The 23,448-nt window shown below is 36.2% G+C and overlaps 1 protein-coding gene across 2 annotated transcripts; it reads left to right on the top strand.

Moving 5' to 3' along the window:
* Nucleotides 1-133: 133 nt before the first annotated feature.
* On the top strand, nt 134-22,851 carry LOC121421802 (four-jointed box protein 1-like). 2 transcript variants are annotated; one of them, XM_041616603.1, is made up of 8 exons: nt 134-314; nt 11,691-11,760; nt 14,654-15,426; nt 16,332-16,508; nt 19,012-19,195; nt 20,229-20,381; nt 21,025-21,203; nt 22,323-22,851. In XM_041616603.1, the coding sequence occupies exons 3-8, from the start codon at nt 14,766-14,768 to the stop codon at nt 22,571-22,573; spliced, it is 1,605 nt and encodes a 534-aa protein (XP_041472537.1). In that variant the 5' UTR covers nt 134-314; nt 11,691-11,760; nt 14,654-14,765; the 3' UTR covers nt 22,574-22,851. The 2 variants fall into 2 exon arrangements, with proteins under 2 accessions (XP_041472537.1, XP_041472536.1); XM_041616602.1 differs by lacking the exon at nt 11,691-11,760.
* Nucleotides 22,852-23,448: the final 597 nt, after the last annotated feature.

Raw genomic sequence — 23,448 nt, 5'->3', positions numbered from 1 at the left:
CTTACCACAAATAGTGGTGCTCGTATCCATACCTTTCTATTGTACTCCCCGCGGTGAAGATCTGGCGGGCCATTAATGTAGACAGTTCAGTGGTGTGTACTTAACGCACGGGGCGGACACTTATTTCTGCGGCGCCGTATATACATGTCGCCACTTACGCAGCGATAGCCCCGCATTTTATGCGCTAGTCGGGGAGAATCCCGTTCCAAGTCGTCGTCGGCGGCGGAGTTCTGGCGTCAACCACAGATTCATTTACAGGGAGATTCCGGGAGCGGGCCAACTCGCCGCACGGATAGACGAAAAAGACGATTGGGGTAAGAAATCCAAGCAAATATGTCGAATTGGATTGGAATGATGACTGGAAATAGCAGCACTTTCGTTTGATTGAGGTTACGTCGTGATAGACACTTTCTCTATGTGTATGCTTATTACAGCATTTATAGGGGGAGGGGGGGGGGGGGGGGGGCGGGTGCAATTTGCATGTACGACTACCACTTATTTTCAATCGCTTAAGTGCCCGAATTAAATTGTCTGGAATGGTAATAACATTGCAAATGCATGTTGACGACGATGTAGAAATGTAGATTTTGATAATGGACACGAGTGGTGATGATGACGTACGCTGCTGAATGGTGATGATGATAATGACGACGGTGATGATGATAATGATGAAAATGGCGATAATGGTGATGCTGGTGATAATGATGATGATCATGATGATCATGATGATGATGATGGTGATTATAGTGATGATCATGATCATGATGATTATGACGATGACGATGATGGTGGTGGTGGTTGTGATGTTAGTGATGACGACGGTGATGATGATGGTGGTGATGATAATTATGATGATGATTATGACGATGGTGGTAGTGATGATGTTAATGATGACGATGGTGATGATGTCAATAATAATTATGATAAGGATGACGATAATGATGGTGTTGTTAACCGCAAGATCGAATATAAAGGCAAATTATTTTGAAAGACCTATCAAGGTGTTAAGATTATCGATAATCAAAATGTCTTGGAAACGAACAGGACGTGGCCCCGGTGTTTCTTGTTTTCTTTTTCAACATTTTCGACCCCTCCCCTCCTATATCACTCGTCATACCTACCGCTCTCACTTCTTTCCTTGTAGTACCGCAATTGAATTGGTGAATTATTTGGGGAATGCCCCATTCTTTATCCTCACTTTGCAAACGCTGTTGAAAAATTACCGAGAAGTCTTGGGAAATTATTAGTCTCCCCAACGATCGAGCCACAATTTCCTCTTTTCCACCAGTATAAATTCTTACAGGCCCACACTAAGTATAAATCGCTTTGCCGTGCCTTTCTCTTGGGAAACGCGTACATCAAAAAGAAGTGCAGTGGTAAGCTTTAAAAATACACTGCAAACATTCTAGTGTTGATTTAACACCAGCTCGGAATCTATATATGTCCACACCAGAGAGGTGTGAAACAACACCAGTTTGGTTTTGGTCTAACACCAGATAGGTGTTTGTACAACATCAATTAGTATTAAAACAAAATCGATTTGATTCCAAACTGGTGTTATTTCAATACTTCTCTGGTGTGGTCATATATAGATTCCGGGCTGGTGTTAAATCAACACCGGAGTTTTAGCAGTGTATGGGTGTAATGTTTGGACCTCATTGGTACCAGGAGTGAGTGCGGAGAGTAAGTAGTAGATTTTCTGCAGGCGTTATTTTTATAATGTTTAGAACTATTTTCCTCGTTCCCAATTAAAAGTATCTTTAAACAGTAAAAACGTTGTTTAAGATTTTATACAACGCGGTTTACTAAGAACTTTACAGTGTTTGTTTAACCATTTAACAATCATGTTTAATTTATTGTAGATTGGATATTGAAAATTAAACTTTGTTGCTTAAGATTAAAACACTTGTTTAAACAATTACTGGAAGGTTCATATAGTAAACAGCGTTGTATATATATATATATTTTTTACTGCATGTGTAGCGATGATTCTGTTCCATTGACGCATTTCGATTGGGCAACTAAATAATGCCTCTATGAATTTCCGGTTGGATGATAATAATAGTTATAGTTCTTCCACGGCATGCATTGTCAGATATTTTTTCCACCCTAAAGTTTAGTTTACATTATGAACATAATAATAGTTTTTTAAAATAGTTAAGAGTAATTAAGAATTTGAGATGTACTTCAAAATTATACAGACTTTGATAATTCATTCATCGAGCATGTCGAGACAACTAATGAATTGTTAAATGCTTTTGCCGGTTTTGTATTATTTTCCATGCCTTGTATTCTTCTTTAATGAGAAAAGCGTTGTCATAATAATATTGTGAACTTCGAATATTCCAGTCTTGTTCACTTTTTTATAAAGAATTCATCAAAATAACTTTCATCTTGATAAATATGTTTCCGACCGACAAAATTGTCTAAACCAACCACTTTATTGGTATAAGAATCAGGAAGTATTTTGATTGATTTTGAACATTTTTATCGATGGGAAACAAAATTTAAATTGATAAATTATTCATTAATCTATTTATTCCATCAACCATTCTCCGTTTGTTCATTCGTTCAGGGTTTGTTCATTTATTCATTCAATAACTAATTCATTCATTGTCAAATCATTAAATTAAATTAAATTCAAAATTTATTTTATTCAATCAATCATAAAAATACAGGTATATACAAATTAGATAAAATCATGGGATTAGGAGCCCCTAGAAGTTTTCATTAAAAAAAACACAAACTCATGGGTGGGGCACCACCATGATGCATTCTTTCAGTCAACCCTTTTCCGTATATTCGTTCATTCAATAATTGATTCATCATCCATTCATCCATCCATTTGTTAATTCATTCATTCATAGTTCATTTATCTATTCATTCAATCATTCATTCATTCACTCACTAAGGATTATTAATACATTTATTCGTGCTATCATGCATGTTGGAGATAAAGACGGAAGTATATATTGGTCTTAAAAACCATTTTCTCTATGTTAAGGTGTGGTCATACTTGACCCACTCTTTTAAGAGGGGAACCGAAAGCTCTTATTGTGAGTCATTATAGGCCATCACAAACCACACAATATAGTAAAACGTCTTCCTCTTTATTGCCTTTGTTCCAAAAAGGAAGCGATCAGCTCTGACATGCACATGAATAATAGTTCTGCGAAGGTTATCGATTCTTGTGGCACAGCGAAGAGCTCTTCAAAAACAAGGCTGGCTAAAATGACGAGATTATAGTAGTCAATTGGGTGCAACCTTTCTTCATGGGTGCGAACGAAAGGTGAATTATTTCGTGTACAATTATGTAATGGATGGTCGAGGATCATAATAGTCTGAAGTTTCTGGATTGTGTTTCGACAAGAAATTTTCGGTGTAATGAATTAAGCACACTGCAAAAACTCCGTTGTTGAGTTAACACCAGCCCAGAATCTATCTATGTCCACGCCAGAGAAGTATTGAAACACCAGTTTTGAATCAAACCGATGCTGTTTTAATACTAATTGGTGTTGTATAAGCACCCATCTAGTATTAGACCAAAACGATAATGGTGTTGCTTAACACTTCTCTGGTGTGGACATATAGATTCCGGGCTGATGTTAAATCAACACCAGAGTTTTTGCAGTGTATATTCATATTAATGAGTTAATGAACAGAAATTTGCCTTTCTCCGTCATGCCATACACAATATATACACAAACATTGGGATGAGACGCAGGGTAAACATTTAGGCCCATTATTATTCTTAATTTACAAAAGGGATCAATGGACGGTCTACATGTGGCCATGCAGCACATAGTGCACATTGAGAGTGTTTGTGTCTAAGTTATAGCATCCTTTTAATGTGGAAATGCTAGACCCATTGTTTGCGATTGGTATTAAAATTATTGTCGTCATCAAGTTGGCTTACTTGGTATACAGCGGGGGGTGAAAATAATATATTAATGTTTTTTGGGTCTGTATATAATTAAAGGACAAGTCCACCCCAGCATAAAGTTGATTTGAATAAAAAGAGAAAAATCCAACAAGCATAACGCTAAAATTTTCATCAAAATCGGATGTAAAATAAGAAAGTTATGACAAGTTAAAGTTTCGCTTGATTCCACAAAACAGATGCACATCCTGGCTGGTATGCAAGTGGGGACACTATGACGTCATCCACTCACTATTTATGTTGTAGTTTATTATAGGAAATATTCTAATTTTCTCATTGTCAAGTGATACAACGATTAATTCCTCCCTGAACATGGAATTAGCATTGTTTAATATTATATGGTTCAGTCAAGTTGGTAATTATTGTCAAATCTAACCAAAAAAAATATATTGTATAATTCAAACAATAAACAAATAAATACTGAGTGATGGACATCATCGACTGACTCACCTAGTTGTGCATATCACTGTCTTGTAAAAAATAAGCGAAACTTTAAAATGTCATAACTTTCTTATTTTACAGCCGATTCTGATGAAATTTTCAGCAGTAGGCTAGTTTGATTTATCTCTATTTATTCAAGTCAGCATTTTCCTGCTGTGGACTTGATCTTTATAATGAGGAAAGAGTCGCGAATTCTGATTTTGTGAATAGGCCAAATTATGGAAGTATTATCATGCATTTTAAGTGAATCACGTAATTAAGGTAAAGCGCGATAAGAATTGAGTAATATCCCAGAAGGTTTTCTTGAATAAACGTTAAATTGGCGTTCTGTGGGTTTTGTTTTGTTCCCTTTCATCATGTTCATTGACTTCTCAGAAGAAAGTCATTCCGTTGACGAGGAACGACAAGTGAAAATGATTGTTTGGTGTCAAAACATTGCTATAAAGTGATGATGAATTACCAGTTAACCTCTGTTGTGTTGTGACACCTTTTTAAAACTTCAATAAAGCCACCCCTTCTCTTCCTCTCTCAGTCATTTTCATTGTAATGTCTTTTCAAACTTTAATGTACACCCCGCTCCCTCTCCCCCCTCTCTGTCAACCACGTAATTTACTTACAATAATGTACTTATTTTACTTGGATGTAGAGACATAAAGTCGGAAGCATATTTGCCCCTCGTCAAAATTAATGATCCCTCTCTCCTTCTATTCCACTGTCTCTTTACATCTCGTTCTTTTTTCTCTCTCCTCCAAGCTATCTATATTTTCGCTCCCCCCCTCCTTGCTGGAAAGAACACAATGTGCCTTAGTGTGTTCACAGTGTGGAATACAATATAAAATCATCTTCACACTGGTAATTTTTTTTTCAGCATTTCAGCAGTTAAAATCACACATTAAAAAGTTGATAATGTGAACACGCTGTGGACAGTCACCCCATCGAGGTGTCCACAGTGTGAACATATCTTCACACTGATGGTTTTGAGCATTTTGACGGTTTGAATCACGTTTTTACAATCACTCTTTATGAACACACTGTGAATATACTGTAGAGGTGTCCACACTGGAATTATCTTCACACTGTGACAGTTAGCTATCTAACAGTGTGAATCACATCCTTGTAGGATCAAATTTGTTAACACACTGTGAATACATTCAACTTGTCCATGAAGTTTGAACATTTCTTAACTCTTATTTCAGCATTTTAACAATGTGAATCACAATAGACTGTGTGAACACGCACATTCGAGAGGTATCCACAGTATAAACTAACACTCTAAATTACAGGAATTTAAAATAAGTCCACATGGACTGTACTAAGGGACCAATCGAATTCCGGATTTAGTTTGAATCCTAAAGATTCATTTTTAAATCTCGAAAGATTTGAATTTAAATCATTTGAGATTTAAATTGAAGTCTTTAGGATTAAAACTAAATCCAGAAATCGATTGGTCCCTAACTACAGTCCATCTGGACTTATTTTAAATCCCTGTAATTTAGAGTGTAATATTAATTTTCATGCTGTGAATCGCATCTTCACACAGTCTGCTGTGTGAACACACTGATCACACTTTGTTCACACGGTTAATAAACCGTAGAAGCAATGTGAACACAATGTGAACATACTGTTAACACACTGATAACACGCTTCACATATTGTGAACACACTGTTTACACACTGTGAATATACATTTAACACTCTGTCAACCCATTATTAGCACACTTCACACACTTTGAACACACTCAATCCTCACACTAACAAACTTTTAACACACGATTAACAAACTGTGCTTTTGTTATTTCTACCAGATGCACTCCCCTTACCCAATTCACATTATCTTTCATTTCTCCTATCTCCTCCCTACCTTCATCTTTTACTCATTTTCAAAATGATATTACAAAGGTCAATTAGGATCCAACAATGCGTATATCCCTTTTTGATAAAATTTCAATGCGTGCTCTTTCATCCGGTTTATAATTCGTGTATACACAATTACGCGTAAGAATAATATTGCCCATTGCCTAATTTATTTTTCAATGTCATCAAAGAGTAACCATCTTGAGAAATTTAATGAGCGTATACCCCCTTTGTGTAAAATTCAATACCGGGCCATACAGTTCTCTCACGACGAATATTTCAAATCCTTTTGTGTGTGTTTATCAAAATGTTTGTCGTCTGCAATTACACTGTATCTGAGAATGAAGGTAGTGTCTCATAAATGAAAGCTTTATCCTGTATTGAAGAAATTTAGTATTTTCCATCTATCGATTCAACTTAATATTTCTTACATGCATATTTTCTTATCTTTCCATATACTGTGTAATCTCCTATAGGAATATGTAAACTAATTTTAGTGTGTGTGTGACATTAAAATAATTATATCATTTATCAATTTACTTTACATTTTGCCAGATACTTTGTTGAGAGATAAATTTAATAAATATATGCATGAATGGTAAATTGGACTCTCACTTCAAGGATTTAGAATCAATCTAGACCGACTCTGAATAGTGGCCAGTCGAAAACTGGATTTATTTTCGATCCAAATATATACATTTTTTTAAATTTGGAAAGGAATTGAATTCAAATCCAAAAGTTTGTTTGTATACAAATCGAATATGCTCGACAGGTCATGTAGACCTTGGGATAAATGAGTATTTTCGTCAGTATAGCAAGGACTTGCATACTTTTTCTCTGAACAAATTTTGTTTGGGAACTCTTCGTGGTCACTCGATCTATTGTTTTCTCCGTCTTTTTTCTTGGCAGCATTGGTGGGAATTCCAAAAGCATTGATTTCTCACTGATCATACTCTTAAGCGGCGTTCCAAATAAAATAATCTCTAGGGTTTTTACAAGGGGCAACATCCGAAGGATATTATAAATACGCATTTACTAGAATCCATAATAAAGAAGTCATTTGCAGGTCATCTTTATAATGCACACGTTATACTGGTTTACAATAAAAAGAGCTTTGCCTTTTTGGAAAATTATACTCAGATAATCCAAATTAGGATCATCAAATGAAAATAGTAACACGTACAATTCGTTTTGTAGATGCTAAGCTTACTTCTCATTTAAACTCGTGGAATCATTGATAAGCAAGGTTTACCTGTCTGAATTCGGAAAGCTCTTGTTTCTTTGACATTACGTTTGGACCAAAATGTATGGTATCTTTCGGTCCGCGTTTGGTGGTCCATTATTCCATTGTACAAAGATCCATATTATTTTTTCTTACTTTTCACTGAAAGTACATAATAGAAATATAGAGGTTTTGCCTCTTAAAGGGAGGGTCCGGGCTGAAAATATTTATATCTCAATACATAGAGTAGAGTTCACTGATCAAAATGCCAAAATTTCATCAAAATCGGATAACAAATAATAAAGTTATTGAAGTTTAAAGTTTAGCAATATTTTGTGAACACAGTCGTCATGAATATTCATTAGGTGGGCTGATGATGTCAAATCCCCACTTTCCGTTTTCTTATGTTATTACATGAAATCATAAGTCATTATTTCATACTTGTGTGAATAATATGTCTCCTTATAATGAGATAAGTGGCAGCAATAAATATCTAATGCGCTAAATCAGTTGTCAGTTCAATTTGTATAGTTCTTGGAGGAAAAAATTGAATAAACCTAATTTCATATAACAAAATACAAAAGAACAAGTGGAGATGTGACATCATCAGCCCACCTAATAAATATTCATGCGACTGTTTTCTCAAAATATTGCTAAACTTTGAAATTCAATAACTTTGTTATTTTTTCCGATTTTGGTGAATTTTTCGGCATTTTGCTCAGTGAATTCTACTTTATTTAGCTATAAATATTTTCAGCCCGGACCATCCCTCTAAAATTTCAGTGGTATGGTCACGATGATTAGCGTCGAGAATCTGGATAAATGATATGAAAATAGTAGAAACATCTTCTTTATTCAATCTAACTCGTCGTCTGACATGATACTCGAAGCATGCTCGAAGAAAGTGTGGTCAAATCGACTTTGTGCACCTTACCTTGTCCCGAGTTGGAGTGATAACGTGTGTGTGTGGTGGTGGATAGTTAAAGTATGAGATTATTTTTTTGTCATATGTATGAACTATGATTCTGTAAGAGGTTTCATTCCTTCTTGTTTGATTTCTTGATTTGGATGTATCGATATTCATCTTGAAAGGAAATCTTGTTTAAATCATGAAAAAAAGAGGGTGTTTTAGTGGGATCAAACTCTAACATGTCTAAGTACTCCCTTTGGCTTATTGGTTTTAGCTGAAAACAAATGTGACTTCAGAGAACAGAACTTAAATTTACCCGGTGGGGAAATATGTGCCTAGATAATTCGAAGGCCGTTTTAGAAGATTAAAAAACACATTTTGTTTAAACACGTGAATTCAAATTTACTTTTTACTTCTCAAACTCATCGCAATATCACTCTTTACATTCCAAAATCTGGCTGAGTTTACTCCCATCCTCCCTTTCTTGGCCCCGCCTCCCTTCCCCTCTCTCTTTCTTCCGTTCTCTTTGTCGACCCATCTCACCCTCTCTGTCTACCATAACGGGGCATAATGGGTGACCCAATAACTCACTATTTAATCACGATTCTCTAAGTATTATGCAAATAAAGAACAAAATATAAAATACGTTTCACTAAACCATGTAAAAAGGGTTTAGACACAATGATCGCACCTGTATCACCGAGTCCTGTATAGACGAGTGATTTGGGCAGGGGGATTCTAAATAAAGTCCCCCATTGTTGGCGCAGTTTCAGAAAGTGAAGTGTTTCCTTGTGTGAATGGCGCGGATCCAGAGTCGGACTTTACACGGGGTGTGAAAAATGTCTAAAAATTTGACAAGCAAAATAAAAAGTATTTGAAAAAAAGTAGGAGAGGTCATCAGCCCACAGTGAAGGGAATTTCGTGTCCCGAAAATGTTGACAAGTAAAATGATAATGTGCGCCCGCACCCCCACATGCGCCTGTTTATGTTAAGTAGAAAAAGGAAGGGCATTTCCAACCCCATGAAGACACTTAGGTTTTTGCTGGTAAAATGGGAATTTGTATTGGAAATTAATGCGGGAATGTTGATAACTTTGTCTTCTTCCTCTTTTTTTTGGGAGGGGGGGGGGGGGTGCGGTGCGGTAGAGGGCTTGTCAATTTCTTCTGAAATTGTAAATCTGACCAGCGGCTAGTGAGATTTCTCTCTCCAAGCAGGTGAATCACACATTCATGACATTTGGACCTGGAAATTACGTTCGGTAGCAAGCCCGACGTTCGATTAGGCCTTTGGCAAGTCGCTTTATTATTTACTGGTTTCTTAATAATAATACATTTTAATAAGACATCAAATACTTGATATCACGAAATCGAATGAAATAAATGATGGTTATAATTATATAGCGCTTAATACTTTCTAAGCACTTTACATTGTAATTATGATATTTGATATTTAGCTTATATCTATTGATACTTGATAACTGCCAAATAAAATTAAAATGAGAAAACGAATGATACCATAAGTAGATTGGCATACGCTGGCCCAAGAAACAGTCAGATGTGGCGTCATCTCCTATGGAAAAAGTAGAATCAGGGGCCTGTTTCACAAAACTTGTTATTAGAACAAAATTGTAATAACAGTTTACAATTACTAAAATCAGTGGATACGATTGGCTAACGGTAAACTTGTTATAGCAATTGTGAATTATCAAGTCTTTATGAACCGGTCACTATGACGTGATTAGCATCTGTTTGTGTAGATTTGGAAGAACCCGATTTTTTAACGCTTAAATTGTATAACCTTTTGGATTGTATGTGTCATATCGTAATATCGCTTTTTGAAACAAACGTAGGCTGTTTCCGATTGTTTGATGAGCGGAATAATAATCTACACTGTACACTCTAAAAACAAATCAGTCAACAATATCCCTAGTTAATAGGGTCAGCTTCATGGGTCAACTGTTATTCTAGTCATATTTGACTGTTTTCTGGTCGTATTTCACTAGATTCTAGTGATTTCTATTATGTCAGAGATGTGACTAGCATATCAGCTGTACCCGGCGGACTACTTGTCTGGTCATTATGACTGATTTGTTTTAAGAATGTACAAAAACGTTGTTTAAACCTTTAAAGCACGTTGTTTAATACTGTCACATGAAACAGATATTGTTTAAACTTTCAACTTTCACACAACAATAATTGTTGCTTGAAAGTTTAAACAACTTCTTTAAAGTTTGTAGTGATTGAAAATATTTTGAACAGCGTTTTTATCTTGTTTCCGAATGTGTATGGACAAACCGCAGGAGACTGTGCTTATAGAATCCCTATACAATAAGAGTTCCCCCTTCTCATCTATTCAACGAGGCTCTACCCGATAATAGCATGACCTTACCTTCTCCCACTTTAATGCTCAGAAGGTAAACACTTATCTTCTTTAACAGAATACGCTCCATTGTGAAGTCGTACATGTTTGATAAAGGAATCCAGTCAATTAAGGCATTTATTATTCTATAATTGCGTACCCTTGGAATCGGCAAAGTAGACGATGTCGTTTCTCTACTTATAATCGGCGACAAGGACAGGCGATAAATTTGGGCCCCTTCCAACGCCTGAACCAAGAGGAAACTGCTGAAATAATGTCCCTTCCAACCTTTTGCGCCAGTAACTTCTCTGGATGTGAATGATATTATTAATCTTCCCATAAAGGGAATTTTCACCCTTTCTAAATTCAACCCCCTTTGGCGCTCCCCTTTCTCCTGAATTTTACACCTTCCGGGAGGTTTTGTCTCAACTGGAGACTCAGCTTGTACACTCCATGGACATCTCGGCAAGGGCGAAAGCTGGGTTAAACATGGGAGGAGATTATTATAGGAATTTTCACCCTTTCCAAATTCAACTCCCTTTTCTCCTGAATTTTACACCTTCCGGGAGGTTTTGTCTCAACTGGATACTCAGCTTGTACACTCCATGGACATCTCGGCAAGCAGCAAGGGCGAAAGCTGGGTTGAACATGGGAGGTCGAACTAAAGTACATGGTATGAGGCAGTGCACATTTTGGGGGAGGTGGAACTTACTTTGGGAAAATCGGCTGTTAGAAGCAGGAGAAGGGGTGCTAATTTCGTTTTGCTTGCCATGCAGTGTCGGAACTCCTCGCTATGCTTTTTACCTCGTAAAGGTCAATTGTCACCTGTTTCATCTTGAAGCTACTTTTAAGACTTGATTATCCCCCATTAACTTGAAAATCGAACACAATAACACATGAAAATTTATATCTTTTCCTATTTGACATTGAATTCCATGAATTTCCGATGTTATCTCCTATATTAGGTTTCGTCTTGAAAAAAATGAAAGCAGTTTCCAGCATAAGGCAGTATTAAAGCTGGCAAAGGTCGAATAGGTAGGGAACTTTATCATGTTTATAGCCCAAAAAATTTCAAGCACCACTGTTATATTATTTCACTGGTTTCTGAAGAATGATATGAGTTTTATCCGGTCCCTTTTAATCGTCAAATACATGTACCATTATACGTTCACGATTTTCAGGTGGGAACGAAGTATCAAATCAGGTCGGATATAGGATTTCATTGGAGATTTTAGCGCGAGTTTGCGATTTCACACTTTTTTGTCTGACTTTATTTGCTCTTTTTCTTTACGAGGTGACATAAGAGGATGTTGTTTACTTGTGTATCTTGTCACCTTTTCGTGCTCTTTTAAATTGACAACGTAGTTTCTAATGGCGTATACAGCTGTGCTCGAAAGTTAGTGAACCTCGCCACAAGATGTAGGCTACTTCATGCTGAGTGTTGAATGTAGACAATAACATTGCAATGGTCGGCGAGCCGAGAGAAACTCCCGGGAGAAACTATAACTTTATTGAGTGCAATATTTTATCACATGACTCCACAATTAGATATGTAAAACATGGCAGACCTTGAACACTTAAAAATGTGTTCATTGTCTGATGGGGCTCACTATGAGTAATATTTTGAGCACCACTGTATTTATAAGCCAGTTTGGGTTTGATGCAGTTGCGAATCCAGTCCAGGGGGCACATCCGATCCGTGCCCCCCCTTTGAGAGTCATAGTCAATATTTTTTAATGTAAATATATCGTTCTAACACAAGTGCCCCCCCTTGGAAAATCATGGATCCGCCCCTGGTTGGATGTCGTTGGTCTGGGCTGACTGACGCATACATGAAACAATACAACTCGTTAAAGATACGTGAAGAGACAAACAAGTTGATATCTCTTGTAATTGTGAAAAGGACAAGAAAAGGATCAAAGTGTTAGTCATGCTCTGGAATCCCCTTGTTCAAATCAAATAGACAACATCTAAACTGCAAAGCTGTTGGTCAGTAGACCAGTTCGTAGTTACTTCATGGACAATTTTGGTCAAATGACCTTTCATTTCTTTCATTATGATAGGCAGATTTCAAAGCAAGATATTACGTAAGCTTGCCTTACATAGCAGGATGAAGAAATTGAATAGACCAGGTGACTAGAATAGCACACCAATGAACACTTTATGAAGGTATTTGTTGCATTCCTACTTTGAATGCGTATCATAGCATGTTGTACAATGTACTTGGCAAACTGTGGAATACCAGTCGTTCGTGGATGCATTGTTGTTTTTTGTGGATGTAAAGGAAAACCACAATTCAAAAGAATATATGAATAAGCAAGACATCAAAGTTGGTGCTTATCTCATTAGATTTTAAACCACCATGTCACTTTAGTACAAATGACCTTCCTCTGATCATGCGCAGAAAGGAACTACGAACTGGCTTTATACCAGACGACGGATCAGGGACCCGTTTCATGTAGAGTTTAAAACTGTGGAAACTTTGTCATTATGGCAACTCACTACCATGGTAAACTTGAGTATGATTGGCTGCTGAGTCATGTTGTCATGTTAGTTGCCATAATGGCAAAGTTAAACAGTTGTAACTTTTTATGAAACGGGCCTATGGATTCCATATGCAGTGAAACGCATAAGCGAAGGTTAACCAAGGAAATATCTCTCTAAAACTTTCCAGGTGTAACTTTGCGTGTATATAAACGTCTGAGCTGTTCATTGGGTTTGTCATTATATTTGGATTAGCAATGGAACTGTCTCTTTGGTCTGTGAGTTTTGAGTTTATTGACCCAACGAGGTCACTTTTGGGATCTGGGTATATTCTTTCGTTGTTTCGAGAAAGGATTTTTTTTCTCATACTTTCTACTCCGCTATCCCTAAGAAATTTCGATTTCTCATGAGGAACCTCTGAGATGTGGGAATATTTTTTTTCTAAAAGGCTTTTTTGGAAGGAATGTTTTAATTTTGTTGGGTATTACTTTTTAGACATCGCTTTATTCTTGCGTTGATCCGAGAAATGGATGATTTATAATTACATTGTTCTTAATTTGTTTATCAAATAGCAAATTTTTAATTCCAACAAGACTATTATGTGTTTATGTGTTTTTTCTTAGAAGAGGCTGATCCATTTTCGTACGAAACACACCTTTTTTGTTGGCCTGACAGGGTTACTTCTTGAGTCTAGGTATATACTTTTGTTGTTGGTAGAAGTTTTCTTTATGACAAATGTGTCTAAAGTTATTTGTTTATCCTTTAAAACTTTTCGGACGAGGTCATTTTGGGGAACTCTTTGGCTGTTCATGGAAAAAATATTGTTAGCGAGTATTCTTCTTTGCCCCCCCCCCAAAAAAAAACCCATTGAATTCTGACGAGACTTTTCTGAGATGGCCGTCATTTCTCCTTGTGTATAGAAAGGAGCTCTTTCTCATAAAAAATTGTTTCTTGATTGTATACGAAGAACTTTTTTTCTGACCAGGGGACCGTAACACAAAGAACATTTTTGTGTACGATTGATTGCATTGGCTACAATGTACAATTATTGATCGTAATAAACAAGGTATGATCAATCGCTAACCTTTGTGTTACGAGACCCAGGTCACATCTGGGATCTTGTAATATTCTTTCGTTCTTAATAAATACTTCTTTCCCAAAATAGTCACAACTTGTATCTCCTGAAGGCGCATTGAATTCTGACGAAGTACTGAGTCGGTTATAATCTTTTCTTGCTCAGATTTTGTTTTTCCTTCTTTGGCATGTCATAGGCTCCTGTGTCATTTCACATAAAGTGGATGCCTTCATCATGTTATGACAAATTATTATAGAATAAAGTAGGTTGATCCAAAAATGAAAACATTAGTGTGTTTTGTCCTGATATTAAGTAACAGAACGAAACGCATTTTTTCACATATTCTCATTTTTATTTTGCATTTTACAGGTTTACGGTATTGAATTTGGTGTTAAGTGCTGGCCACTTTAAATGAATCATCTGAAACATCGCAACATTACTGCCTGCCGTTCCCCACCGTTCAAAGCCCCTCTAGAAAGTCATGGCTATTTGCAGCGTCTCCCATATTCACGCTCTTCTGTCTGCCCTGGTGTTGGTCAGGGGAGTCACCTGTCTCGGAGATCATGGTGTCCCCAAGATCTGTAACACCGTTAACTGTCCAAACAAACACATAGAAGTTGCTGATGAGATCGCTGGAACGATCCATCGTTATTCGAACAATGCTGCAAATTTTCTAGAAGCCAAAACCCAGTCATCGTCACCTTCCAAAGATATGAATCTTAGGGGCCACGTCAACCAGGAAAATCCTGATGCAGTTGAAGCGACCAAAAAGCAACACCCAGGCACCCCAAAAGGACACTCCTTCCATCACAAGTCAAATGTCTCTGTTCTAAGAGACGGTAGAAGATCGAATCAACAATTCCAAATGCAACACCAGCAACATTTTAACGAATCATCACCGGAAACATCCCCTAAAAGTCACCAAGTTCAACAACAGAAGCAACAACATCATCACCAACAGCAGCAGCAAAAGAAGCATCAACGTCATCGGGAGAATCTGCAAACTTCAACGACCTCAAGAGATGCAAGCCAAAAGCACCCAGTTTTTGCAAAGCGCTCTTTCTTAAATGCTGTAGGAAGTACCCATGCAGTGAATGACGGGATGATCTGGTCAGCAACGATCGAAGGCGCAATTCCACCAGGTAATATTTTATGAATTATGATCTTGCTATGTGATGATTGAAGCGGAGTCAAAAGTAATAATGATAAAAATGATATACAACAAAAAGAACAATGTTCTTGAGTGCTTAATAGAATATTCTAAGCTCCTCATGACACCGGTTCTTTTTTCTAGGCTATCATGATCAAGCACTCTAACATTCAATGAACTTGCCCCCAGATACCCTTTACGTGACCTCGGTGAGAAGTACCACACTTAAATTAAGGTCTTCCCAAATGAGTTCATAATAATTGCATAGAACATGGTATGGTGGTTGGAACTTATTAAAAATCAAGAATATGCTTTATTTCCGGTGGGAAAGGGGAAATATCTTATTGCTATGTTGGGCCATGGCTCAACGTCACCCATCATTAAAGGACGATTGTAGTACATTTTTTTCAACTATAAACAATCATAAGAAACTGTTTGATTTGAAGAAATAGATTACCATGCGTACATAGTTGCTATTGACCGAACGTTATTGACAAAGTTTAAAATCATTATGAAAGGGATCCCTTGGAGATTTTAATAAAAGGGTTCGTTGCGTTTGGTCAGATATTGTATCCGAAAGTTTAAAAAGACATAGACACCTGAGCCACAGAAACATGAGCTTCTTAGCCAATCAAAACAAATAAGATAGTTAGACCAGGGGGGCGGGGGGCGTTTCATCAATATTTTCGTCCGACAAGTTGTCAGATCTGACCACTTTCCTGGATTCTGATTGGTTGAGAAGCACTGTTACTATAGTAACTGTCGGATGAAACAGGACTTGTCGGATAAAACGTCTGACAAGACCTTACATGAAACGCTCCCCAGACAACTTAGATGAAAAAAAATAGTGATGAAACACTCTCCTTTTAACAATATTCTTTGATTGATTTTGAGCAGGTTTGAGCGACTCGGTAACGGAAACATGGAAGAAGAGAATCAGACAGTTGAGGGTCGCGAGGGTGGAAGATGCCTCCATGGATAAGTGCGGAAGCAGCATGAACAGACACGTGATCTTCAACGATGGGACTACTGCGTGCGCTCGATACAGGCATCCGATGGCCCAGTTCGTCTTGGGTAAGGATAGGCAAGATGATATCCCTACAGGGCCCGTTGCAGAAAGAGTTGCAATCGATTGCAACTCTGAAAATCATGCGCAACTTGATTTTCAACCAATCAACAGCGCGCATTTGGGACTTGCGTTTGATTTTCTGACTTGCGTTTAAACGCAACTCTTTCTGCAACAGGCCCCTGATGCTTTAAAGGGCCAAGTAATTTTGTGGAGGTTTGCCAAAGCTGAGCTATGGGGAACCATAATGCTGTCAATGCACGCAGGAATGTTTCAAGAGGATACCCGGAAAAGTTTATTTTTAGGTGCTATCACATGCCTTGCAACAAATATTAAAGAAGAGATAGTTTTCCCTTCCCAGCCCCTAGGTTATAAAAATGTTAAAGGGGAAGTTCACTTTAATAAAAAGTTTATGTTAAAAATAGCAGAAAAATAAATGAATAATATTGCTTAAAGTTTGAGAAAAATCCAAAACAGAATAAACGAATCTTTTTTTTTATTAGAATTTAAATTATTTGATTTAGATGTATGACGTCATATACGAGCAGCTTTACTACATTTAGTATGGAAACAAAATCAATGAAAAAATGTCATTAAAAAAAATGGAAATGGTTTATATTGTACCTTCAGTATAAGAATAGACAAATCATTCCATACCTGTCCCTAAAAAGGATGTAAAATGGTCATCACGAACCATTAAAAAAAAGAAAAAAAAATCAAATTTATGCATTTTATAGTTAAATAGGGCAACTGATCTTTAACCCTAAAAAGACTGGGCTATTTTGGAGGCTAGAAAAACTGGGGGGGGGGGCCTTTTGGGCCCCCCCCTAAGATCTCGGCCATTGGTCGTCCGATCGCAACCAAATTTGGCACACACATCCTTTGTCATGTCCTCTAAAAGAAAACATAGTCAAAATACTGATATTCATTTTTTTTTTTAATATATGCATAATTAATTATGCGAATATGCAAATTTTTATCAAAAAATTAAATTTTTCATACTTTGGTACCTTTTGCGGTCCATAAATTCCCGTTTCAAGGTTTTCAGCTGTTAGAAGAGGTTGTTTATCATGGAATTGTGTTTCATGCTTGAATTATTAGATATGCTTATGCAAATTAGTAATTACTAAATATGCAAATTAGTACTCCTCATGCGTTATGTAGAGAAATACAATAATTGGCATGTTTTATTGCATTACACTCTCTTCTAATGAGACAAAGCAATCTTGGAAGATACACAAGTGATGTGTTACATGTACACTAGCTGGTGAAAACAAAGCATAGGAGATATCACATAATTTATGCAAATTATATTCATAATTAATTATGCAAATATGCAAATTTTTATCAAAAAATTGAATTTTTCATATTTTGGTACCTATTGCGGTCCATAAATTCCTGTTTGCAAATTCTTGAGTATTCTAGATATATTTTGGGTTTGTGTAATATATAACTTATTCAATATCAATTATAGCATAATCAACTAAAGTGTGACATTACTTGTCTATTCAGTGTTTCCTGCACCCAAGAATATAGTTGTGCAAGCGATTCTGGTATTTTGCACTACTTTTCTTATGTTTTTCTTTGATTTTAATTTCTTATGTATTTCTTTATTTTGCATTTCTTATGTATTTCTTTATTTTTTTATGCAATGTTTTTCATTATTTTCATATCCTAGAACTGCTACTTGAATTCACAAGTGACATAATATAGAAAGAAACAAATAAAAATGTAGTTAGAAAACAATGTGTATAACATTCAAATACCATACACTTTACACACAAACGAATACAAATTTCAATTTCTTACGTGACATGTGATACGAAAATGTTACGTAACTCCGCAACTGCGGCATGGGGGTATACAAATTTGGTATCAAAAGTTGCGCAAAACTCAAGAGAAAAAAGTCATGAAATGGCGGCGCGAACACTTTATGCGCAAAAAAGTTATCGCGATTTATGTACGGGGGGGGGGCTAAAAGGCCCCCCCCCCAGTCTTTTTAGGGTTAATGACGTCACAAATTCAAAACTTAAAATTCTAATTTCTTAATCGTTAATGGATATTCCTCAAACCTTCACAAATATCTTTTTATTATATTTTCTATTTTTACAAGCTTTTCTTCAGGGTGAACTTCCCCTATAAGTCCATATGAACGCATATGACCGTAGTCGTAATTGATTGTGGTATAATAGTTAAGTAATTAGCTGAAAATCTTAGGATATTCCTGTCTGGTCTAATATTTTCCAAATATGATATAGCATTAGCTGCAAGAGAAAAATATTAGATCCCTAATGAAGTTAAACAAGCCCTCTTTAAGCGTCACGTATTTGAGATACTTTAATTTGCTATGTCTGGTGTATCTATGTTTTGCTATGCTGTGATAGTTTGGAATGTCAGCAAGCTACATGAGAAGAGTTCATGGTCAGGCTTTATTGCCAATTACTGTAAATTGCAATTTTTTTTTTACTTCTGCATTATTTTGATTTTTCTTCGTGTTGGTCAAAAATTCAGGTGATTTGTACTGCTACTATCTTGCTCGAATGCTCGACATGCAGAACGTGCCAACGGTTGTCTTGTCCCACGTGTCCAACGACAGTTCATCGCAGTGGTCTTCGGTCACTGCGGACATCCGCAACGCCCGGTGGAAGAACGACACGGTCGCTAGCTTCAGTTTGTGGATTGATGACATTGGAAAGTGAGTCACAGCATGCAGCTGTAGTATTCCCATTAACCATGATCTAAGCTGAACCAATTGCAATACCAGTCATCGGGTTCACTATGAATGTAATTTTAAATGCGGGAAAATATCCCCCTCACAGAAAATATTTCCTTGCTGTTTCCACATCTACTTTAGATCTGTGCGAGAGATATGTTGAAAAGTGATAGTTTTTACACTCAATAAGAGGATAGAATTAAGATCACTTCAACCTTTTTATCTATCTGTATCTCTCTCTTTCTCAGTTTTTCCCAGATCCAAAACAAATTTCCCGAAATTTATGAACATTTCCTGGAGTTTTCAAATTTTATTTTTTAAAACAAAAATCGGACAATAAAGCGAGCCTAAACTTGGTCCAAGTGACCGAATCAAAGAATTTAACCTCTTTTGTTGAATGCACTTTTTAGAATAGCAACAAAATTACAAAATGCGACCCGAAAATTTTGAGCTACATAAGAGGCAAACAATTCCTTAAACATAACAGGAATATTAAAAGTTACTACATTTTTGTAGTTTAATTGTAATTTTCTGATTTCCCGGAATTTCCTGGAATTTTTGTCCTTTCCCGGAAATTACCTGAAAATGATCCAGATTTCCCGGAATTCAGGAAATTTTCCTTCAAAGTGGAAACACAGCTCTTTCTCTTCTTCCTGCCTGTGTCCGTTTCACTTAATCTGTCTTTGGCTTCATAATACCACTGTCACTCTCTGTCACTTTACCTCTCAAGTCTATTGGGGCATTGCAAGTAACCTGTGATCAATTACAATCTTGAAACAAGGGGTGTAATCTGACAAGGCCACAGTTAAAACTGATGTATCAATTGTAAAATTGCTACAGGATATATGCAATTGATTGGAAACATTTTCTTGAAGCACCCCCTATGGCAGATAAAAAAACTTATTCAAAATAATACAAGAATGTGTGTTTGTGTGTTGATGCGTTTGGTGGATTTTTCAATAATGGAAACAAATATTTACTGATCCATTCCTCTTTTCATGTCTACCCTATACAGATCCGACCTACCAGAGATAATGTATGACAACCAGCGCAACACCATCACCCCCTCAACTCCCGGACTCTCTGACCTCAACATTACTCAGCTCGTGGAGCTCGCCCAGTATAGCGACCTTGTGATCTTTGACTACATCACTGTTCATCTTGACAGGTTGGTTAGTCTCCTCAAATTGGCAACACTTTCCTGTTTTCTCTGGGTCCCGTAACACAAAAGTTTGCGATTAATCGTACGCTTGATTGTCATGATTAATTGTACATTGTAGTCAATGCAATCAATTGTTAAATATTCTACGATCATTGCTAAGTTTTGTGTCATGAGCCCCTAGTATTGTTTGAAAGATTGATATTGAAGATTGCCAATAAATACAGAGCTGATGATAATGAGGATGGTAATAACTATACTAGTTCTACTACTATCACTAATAATCACTACTACTGTCTATAATGATAATAATAATAATGATAATGGTAAAGATGACAATAGTTCTAATAATGATTATGATTACAACAATACTAATAATGATGATAAATGATAATAAAAGTAATGATCATAATAATGATAAATTTTCTATGATAATAATAATAATATTGATAATAATGATAATAATATTGATAATGATAATACTATTGATTATAATAATACCCCGCCCTCTCTTTCCTTGTCTCCCTTCCTCACTCTCCTCTAATCAAATGACCTTTTTCAATATGTGGTCATCACTTAAATAAAAGAAACAACACGTCAATGGCATAGTAATTAATTTAATTCTATTAAATCACCCATTTTGTTTTTGAAGGATGACAATAAGGAAGAATGCAGTAGAGTATTATCAGCAGGATTGGCTGTATAAGGGAGAGGTACACAACCTAGCCCAACATAAACACAACCAAGGCCTGTGGTTTATCGACAATGAAAATGGAATATTCAACTCTTACGTAGTCGCTTACTCCAAGACGAACAAGGGTCAAATGCTGGGTAAGGCTTTCACTCTTATTGCCGAGTCAAATTTGATTAGGATCAATTTTTTGGAAAATACAGAAAAAGAAGATAAAAATGGAATATACAAATATTGGGCCACTTCAAGACAAGCATGGGTCAAATGCTGGGTAAGGCTTTCACTCTTATTTTTGAGTCAAATTTGACAAGGATCAAATTTTTGAGAAAAAAACTCCCAAAAGATGAAAATGGAATATACAATTATTGAGTCACTTAATCCAATACAAAAACAGGTCAAATGCTAGTTAAGGCTTTCAATCTTGTTTCTTAGGTGTCAAATTTGACTAGAATCATTTTTTTTTAAAGATGAAAATGAAATATATGCAACTCCTACTTAGTCTCTTACTTCAAAAGAAATGGGGGTCAAATGCTTGGTAAGGCTTCAGTCTTATTTCTAAGGAGTCAAATTTGGCTCAGATATGGTACTAACTGGTAGTCGACTCTGTTTTGAGTTAAATTGACAAGTTTTTGAGTCACTTTGACTCAGAATCAAGTAATTTGTCAGTTGATGCAATATGCTCCATTCTGAGTGGAATTCATTTGGAACCTGAGTCATTTTAACTCGGAATAGGATCGACTCCAAACTGGTGCCATTGTGAGTTAGATTTGACTCAGTAGAAAGAAAAAAAAAGAGTGATGCAAAGCATTTCATGAGATGAATAAAGATTTTCACCAGCTATTGTTACAAGCTACCCTAAATCTTTGCATCTGATTGAACAGGGCAAATTGGTCAGAGCAAGTCACTGATGATTTGGTTCATGAAACAACTCTCTGTTTCTCTATATGATTTCTGTATGATTTCTGCTCATAGTTTACTCAGAAGAAAATTCCAACTACTTTTGAAATGTTTAAACCAGAGACAAAAATCCTACAAAATCCTACTTCTGTTCATTAAGAACTTTTTTTTTACTAAAATCAATTCACATAATCCCAAGTTGACTTGGAACGATAACATATCTTACAATGTCAACAAATTGACAAGGCAAGATGAAATATCTTGCCTTGTCAAGTTTATGTAGGTAGATTTGAAAGCTCAGTACACATATATATTTGTATGACCGTACAAACCACATTAATTTCAATATCACTTTTCTTCAGGTTACCATGAAGAGCTACTCCATTCATTCTGCCTATTCAGGCAGTCAACGTTTAAGAGCGTACATGAGCTAGCCCGCTTGGACGACCCTTTCCAGGCCCTTGACAACCTGGTCCATGAGAACGAACCGGTTATCGTTCAGATGGAGCAAGAGAAGGAATCGCTGATGAGTGGGGTGAAGGAGCGGTTTAAAGAGCGCCTGCTTAATGTTGTTCGATGGATGGATAATTGTCAATCACGTTTTAGTGGTTGATTTTAAAGGGGTGCTCCAGGCTGAAAATGATGATCTGAATGGATGAAGTAAAATCAGACAAACAAAACCCTGAAAATTTCACGCAAATCAGACAAGGAATAATAAGTTTCGACATTTTAATGTATGCTTTATTTTGTTGATGCATTTCAAATGCATGTCTTTCATGAATCTGCAATGAGAAAGTAGATGTCATACCCCAACTGGTTATTTGTTGCTGCAACTTGTAAAATGGGAGACTCATTTTTTACAATGTGACAAAATTGTGATTTCATATGACATTAGAAAAAGTAATCTAGGGACATCATCATCCCACCTTCATAACGTTATGTAAATAACCATATTACAAAATATTGCAAAACTTTAAATTAAAAAACTATCATTTGTTATTAGATTTTGATAAAATATTTTCCAGCATTTACTCGTTAAATTTTACTCTTTAAAGATATTGTTTTCAGCAGGAGTACCCCTTAACTTGTTGTCTAATGGAACAAGATGGTCTTTGGACAAAAACTTATATCAGGATTACAGATTTCAGTATTCAACTATTGTCATGGCCACTTGTCAGTGATCACAATATTACACACATTTATGAAAGAGGATAATTTTCTTGCATGTCAAGTCTCGAATGCCAAGAGATTGACTTTCTATTGTAAAAGACTTTTAGTTTTATGTTGCTCTGATCATTAATTATACAAATTCATAATATTTATGACGATAAAACCATCACTATTAAGGCCTTGATATATTGAATACTGTGATTTGCCTTAAGCTACCCCAATGAGCGCAATATGGTGATATGAAAATAGAGAAATATTAATAATGATAAGTATGAGGGCAAGTTGGATGATATTTCTATTGTTCATGTTCCATGTGTT

The sequence above is a fragment of the Lytechinus variegatus genome, chromosome 9, assembly GCF_018143015.1.
Source record: "Lytechinus variegatus isolate NC3 chromosome 9, Lvar_3.0, whole genome shotgun sequence".
In the NCBI taxonomy this organism is placed as follows: domain Eukaryota; kingdom Metazoa; phylum Echinodermata; class Echinoidea; order Temnopleuroida; family Toxopneustidae; genus Lytechinus; species Lytechinus variegatus.
The sequence above is the reverse complement of the archived record's forward strand: the minus strand, read 5'-3'. Positions and strand labels throughout refer to the sequence as shown.